The sequence below is a fragment of the Vidua macroura genome, chromosome 10, assembly GCF_024509145.1.
Source record: "Vidua macroura isolate BioBank_ID:100142 chromosome 10, ASM2450914v1, whole genome shotgun sequence".
In the NCBI taxonomy this organism is placed as follows: domain Eukaryota; kingdom Metazoa; phylum Chordata; class Aves; order Passeriformes; family Viduidae; genus Vidua; species Vidua macroura.
The window spans coordinates 13,378,731-13,384,776 of NC_071580.1; the positions used below are offsets into that span (position 1 = coordinate 13,378,731).

A 6,046-nucleotide genomic window follows, 5' to 3' on the forward strand; every position below is an offset into this window, starting at 1 on the left:
GGAAGACAATCTGATTTAGAGAAAAGGCGTTCTGCTACAGTCATTAAGCACAAGTAATTTAGATTTTTTATATTGTCTTCTCATTTACAAATTTACTGTATCAACGCCAGCCAATGGAACGAATTTCTTAAGTAAATGAGAAATAAATAAAAGAGATAGAAAGATAATCAAATTACATAAAATAATTCTTATGCCCTACATTTATTTTTTTAGAAAGCTATTAACACTAGCAAAATTATAGTAATAATAATAACATAGCATAAGAAGTAATTGATTTAAATTAACATCACGTTTTAAGGAATATCAGCAAAGAAAAAAAAAAAGAAAAAAAAACCAAATAAAAATACACACAACAACAACAACGGCCTTCGTGAAACAGTGCTGCACTTCTTGGAGTAAAAGGCCCAAGGAAAGTCATGAATCCACTGCCTAAGAATTAGTTATGGTCATAAATGCCTTAAATTAAAATAGCAACCGAAATCTCCTCTGTTTTAAATCTCCTAATATATGTTATCGGAATTAATTTAATTTAGGGACCCAGTCTATGCAGATTCATGGGCAGTGTTGGACTGGAATGCAGCACTTCTCGTGTAACAATTCCCCACATTAATATTTATGTAGCATATGCAATCTATTTCTGTTATTTTTATGGTTGTTATTCTATGTCTGCAAAGGTCATTTAAATTATACTGCGGCCGAAAATTTGTTTCATAAATTTTGATATAAATACTAATTACACACTATAGTAATGCCAGCAGGGATCCTTTCATTTATCACATTTATATCACCTTCGCTGCTTTAGTGATGACATAATGGAAAGCAGTGAAAAACTGGGACAGTTTTATTCTAATATCCTAAAGCTAGTAGGAGTTGCAGCAGGTTGACTTAGTGAATAAGAATTCCTACCACAATTCTTGGGATTTAAGAATCTTTAATAAGGTACGAAATGTTACCAAACAGTTCTGTAAACTAAATTTTACATACCAATTCTTCTAGCCATAAATATTGAATATCTTGTAACAGGTATAACCGGACCTTTACATGCGGATAAATATGGAAATTAGGATTTATATACATTATGTTCTTGTATTTGCCAAAAGCAACGGACAGATATAGTTTATATCTTTTTTTTTTTTTTAATATCACTTTACATAAACAAATGTAACAGTTTGACACGCAGATCCAGGCTTTCACTATACGAATTTCTTGACAGGACGTGTAACAACATTTTACTGCACTACTTAGACTGGACTTTGGGACGAAATGTTGCACTTTATACAAAAAAGCACATTAATACCAATAATATTCTGTTAGATCGACGTTTAGACTGTAATAATACAAAGTAATTCACATTTTGATACACATTTACTAGAACATTCTTGCCATTCAGTACAAATAGTTGAATTTCTACCTCTTCCCTCTGCCCCCCCACCACCTCCGCCCCCCCGCCGCCGCTCCCGCCCGCCCGCCCCTCCCCCCACATATATGCAAAGACCACAAATCCACATATCCCCTTATTCAACTTGCGATATAACTATTTACAAAATCAAACAGTACACTTTTTTTGTTGTTTTGTTTTTGATGCTAATAATTCTGTATTTACAAGAGGGGATGGGGGGGAAGGCCGCTGCCCGAGCAGACATGCAGTTGGCGATCTCTAATCAGTGGTTTCCAGTGAAGCCCTACACAGTTGGCATTTGCCCTGGTAACCTTGTCTTCTTATGCATTCTACTAACCCCTTCGCCTACCAAGCCTTGGAACAGAGCAGAACAGTCAGGAAAAAAAAAGGAAAAAAAAAAAAAAAAAAAAAAAAAAAAAGAGAGAGAGAAATAATGGAGGACAAAAAGAAAAAAAAATAAACAAATTTTTTAAAAATTAAGTCTTCATTTTACTCAGTCCTGGGTCTACTGGCAGCATTTTAGTTTTGTTTGCTCATTTAAATTTTGATTTCAGAGTGTCCATTATTTTGGAGTCTTTAAATAGGGTATTTATTTGCTCGCTTGGGGCTTTTTTTTGTTTCGGTTTGTGTTTTGTTGTTGTTGTTGTTTTGTTTTAGCGTTTTAGACGTACCATTCGTTAAAATTTGATGTAAGCGTGCTGTGGCTGGACGTGTGATGGACTGCGGAGGAGGAAGGGGATAAGGAGCTGGCAGTCTGGTTTTCTGTGGATGGAGACACGATGGTTGGAGGGGTGGAGGACTCGTAGCCTGAGCTGGCGGCGGGAGAAGGCTGGGACCCCTGCGAGGATGATTCATGGACCTGCAAGAGAAAACCCGGGCAGAGATAGAGAGCGGCGGCGGACGGAGGCCTTCGCCTGGGGATGCGCCAGACAAGGGGACCCAGCAGCGGGCCCCAGGCTCGGGCTCTCCTGCGGGGCTCCCCGGCGGCCCCGGCTCCGGCCCCGGCCCCTGCCCGCCGGGCAAGGCCGGACTGCGCCCCCCGGCTGCGTCCTGGCGCTACCTCCCTGCCCCTCCCCGGCTGAACCGCACCGACCGAAGGCCCCGCGGCGGGGCCGGGCCCGGGGCTGAGCGCGGCCCGGCGGGCCCGGAGCCGGGGCCCCGCCGCCGGCCGGCCCCGGGCCGCGCTCCGCCCGCAGGCACGGCCCCGCCGCCCTCCGCCCGGGCAGGCCCGCACGCCAGGCGCCCTCCATTTACCTTCATGTGCTTTCGGAGGGAGCTGGGGTGCGTGTAGGACTTGTCGCACATTTTGCAGAGATAGGGCTTGTCGGAAGTGTGCACATGCATGTGCTTTTTGCGGTCGCTGCTGTTTGCAAAGCGCCTGTCACAGCCCTCGAACTCACACTTAAATGGTTTTTCACCTATTGCAGAGGGAAGGGGGAGGGGGGGGGAAAGGGATCTGATTAAGCAGGGCCGGCTGGATCGCTCATTGTCACCGCACCGCCGGACGGAGCTCAGGGCTCCATTTCAAACACTTGCAACTTTCTAACTTCAGCGCGGCTCAAATCCCCAAAACCTTGCTTCTAGTCTCTATCCTTTCCGGACCTCCGACTCCCGCAAAGCGCCCGTTTCGGAAAGCAGGAGAGCTAAATAACTTTTTTTTTCCCCTTTCCCTTTGGAGAAGCGAGTTTCCTTTCAACCCCAGTCCCGGGCACTTCTCCCTCTTCACAACGCTCCGAGCGAGAGAGCAGGCGTGGTGGGATATTACACACGATCCTCAGCGTCTAGTTTCCGATTTTATAGCTCGTTCTCGTAATATTTTACTCTCTCACCTCCCCCCCCCCCCAGCCCCCTCCCCCATATTTTCTTGAAATAATATTGAAAATTATCCGGTCCGGGAAATCAACGAGAGGGCAGCTCCACAAACCCTCGGCAAAAGCGCTAGGGAAAGCGGCTCTGTCTTTCAGCGTTCAGGGGTGGGAGCAAGGGGAGATCGCTCTCCCGGCCAGAGGCTGTTCCATTCCCACCTCCCACGAAGGAAAAAGTTCTCGGGAATACCGGCGCCTCCCCTCCGCACAACAATAACACAGTAACGCGCCGGGCTCGGTTTGTTTAATATCGCTCAACGGAATTAAATATTTACCAAGCCCTGAATTGCAGAGAGGAGACGAATGACCTGCCTGCAACATTTAGCACAATTTCTCAACGTGCCACAGCCAAAACTGCCGAACAATAATTAATTAAAACCTATAAATTTAAACAGGACAGGTTGCTGCGATCCCCCACCCCACCCCCTCCGCCCTGACAATCCCAGCAGCAAACCCTGCCGTCCTCCCTCTCTGCCTCGGCAGGGATCATTTTCTTTTTGTTGCTGCTTCTGGTGTGGCTGTGACCGAGCTCGTTTTGCAGAGGAGCTCCGAGCCGGCCTCTCCCGGAAAAAAAGCACTGGTTCCTGAACCAAACCCCTTCCTCCCCGTGCGAGCCTCAGCCAAGCCGGCCCCCAGCCCCTCCGGCACGGCCCCGCGTCCCGCTCTGGCCCCGGCGCTCGGCGCTTCCACTCGCAGAGAGAAAAGCGACAGAGAAGGTTACCGTACCTGTATGAGTTCTTTTGTGTATTTTGAGATTCTCTGATCTGGCAAACACTTTGCCACAGCCTGGGAAAGGGCAGGGGAAAGGTTTTTCACCTGTGTGGACTCTGATGTGATTTACAAGTTTATATTTGGCCTTGAAAGGTTTCCCTTCTCTTGGACACTCTTCCCAGAAACATATGTGATTGGACTGCTCGGGTCCTCCAACGTGCTCCACCGTGACATGAGTCACCAGCTCGTGCATCGTGCTGAAAGTTTTGTTGCAGGACTTTTTGGGGTTTGACAATTGCTCGGGCTCAATCCACTTACAGATGAGTTCCTGTTTGATGGGCTGCCTCATGTAACGAAAGAAGGCCCCTGCCCCGTGGTGGGCTGCCATGTTCATGTTCATGTGGCCGTAGCCATGCAGCTGGGTCGAGGCGTAGTGCTCGGAGCGGGGGCTGGTGACCTGGCCGTACTGGTCGGGTCTGCCGTACATGTCTCCGGAGAAGCCCAGGCGCATCTGCCCGTTCACCACGTTAGGCGAAGCGTGGCTGGTGGCTTGTTCGTGCAGCCCCGGGAAAAGTATATGTCCCGCGGCATCTGTGTGTCCGTGGGGTCCGGCGAAGCTGCCGGCAGCGGAGGCGAAGAGGCTGTGCTGGGCGCTGGCGGCCGCCGCCTCCCCGAAGCCGCGGTTGCGGAACAGAAAGTCCCGGGTGGAGTTGAAGGCGGCGCTGGAATAGGAGCTGACATGGGTCGGGTGGTGGTGGTGCCCCAGGGCCGCCGCCGCGTAGCCGGGCGCCTGCGAGGTGAAGGCGGTCTGGCCGGCCGAGGCCAGCTCGTGGGTGCTGGGGTTGATTTTGAAGGCGCCCATGCCGTCGGCGAAGGGGTTGATCCCCAGCCCCACTTCTCTGTCCGTGACATCGGCCGTGGAGTGGTGGCGAGAGGATCCGAAGGTAGTGACTCCTATGGCGGGATACTGCGGTCCAGCATCCAGAAGCATCTTCCCAGCGTCGATGCAGCAACCAAAAAAAAAGCACGCGCGCACACACACAACGCGGAGAGAAGCAGCAGCAGCAGCAGCGGCAGCGAAAACACCCTCTTTGGAAAGTCAGCGACGATCACCACCAAAGCAACCACATCAAAAACACCCCCTTCGGCATCAGCGCAGGGGGAAGGAAAAAAAAGAGAAAAAAAAAAAAAAAAGACTGGTGCGGAACGGGGGAAGAGATCTTCGCAGTTGCAAATAATGATAATAATAAAAACGTGCCCCAAAAATATTCACTGTCTCTCTGCTTTGACTTTTCAGGGAGGTTTAAGTGGGGAGAGGGGGGTTGGGTGAGCTCAAAAATAAACTGGCTGCAAATAACAATAACGGCGAGAGTTCAACACAGGCAGCAAAAAAAAAAAAAATTAAAAAACCAAAACAAAAAAGAAACTTCCTTCAGTGATTTTTTTGGCTATAGGAATGTTGCAAAGTGGCCGAGAGATTGTTTCTCTCTCCTCTTCGAGCTTCCCCACACTCACCCGATTTTTTTTTTCGGGGGGCCTTTTTTTTTTTTTTTTTTCGCTCCGCAAAAAAAAGGCGCAAATCATGCACAATATTGTCTTTTGCGGTTTATCTTCCTGGGGAGAAACTTTCACCTCCTCAGCCGGGCGGTGAACGCGAGACTGATAGCGGCAATCATTCCTGCAGATAAATGAATTGAAAAGACGACACCGTCCCCCCCCTTGATGAATGGGAGCCGGGGGCGGAGCGCCGTGCGGGCGGACGTGGGCGCGCATTGGCCGGCGCCGGCTCCCCCTTCCCCGCGTCGCTGCCCCCGGCCCCGCCGGCTGCGGGCGCTGATTGGCCGCGCCGCCTCATCCATCGCAGGTATTGTGGCGCCCTGACACCGCTCTGACAAACGGGGCTGCGGCAGCCCCAACTTTTTTTTTTTTTTTTTTTTTTTTTAAATATATATAAGGCTCTTTTTTTTTTTTTTTTTTTGCTTTTGTCTTTTTTTTTTTTTTTTTTTTTTTTTTGCCCCCACGAAAATATTTCCAGCGCATCTTTTTGTGTGTATGTGTATGCTAAGGGAAA

The 6,046-nt window shown here is 48.9% G+C and overlaps 1 protein-coding gene across 1 annotated transcript; it reads right to left on the reverse strand.

The window, feature by feature from the left end:
* Positions 1-1,934: 1,934 nt before the first annotated feature.
* LOC128812404 (zinc finger protein ZIC 1) lies at positions 1,935-5,638 on the reverse strand. Its single transcript, XM_053986786.1, has 3 exons — positions 3,991-5,638; positions 2,654-2,817; positions 1,935-2,258 (listed from the first exon to the last, which is right to left on the reverse strand). Exons 1-3 carry the CDS (start codon positions 4,964-4,966, stop codon positions 2,061-2,063), a joined length of 1,338 nt encoding a protein of 445 aa, XP_053842761.1. The 5' UTR covers positions 4,967-5,638; the 3' UTR covers positions 1,935-2,060.
* Positions 5,639-6,046: the final 408 nt, after the last annotated feature.

What these genes read in the sequence shown, in the direction of transcription:
- LOC128812404 (XM_053986786.1), bottom strand. Translation starts at nt 4,966, where the DNA reads ATGCTTCTGGATGCTGGACCGCAGTATCCCGCCATAGGAGTCACTACC. An exon ending in ACACAAAAGAACTCATACAG is followed by an intron (nt 2,818 to 3,990) that starts GTACGGTAACCT and finishes CCTCTGCAATAG; the next exon opens with GTGAAAAACCATTTAAGTGT. An exon ending in CCCTCCGAAAGCACATGAAG is followed by an intron (nt 2,259 to 2,653) that starts GTAAATGGAGGG and finishes TTTCTCTTGCAG; the next exon opens with GTCCATGAATCATCCTCGCA.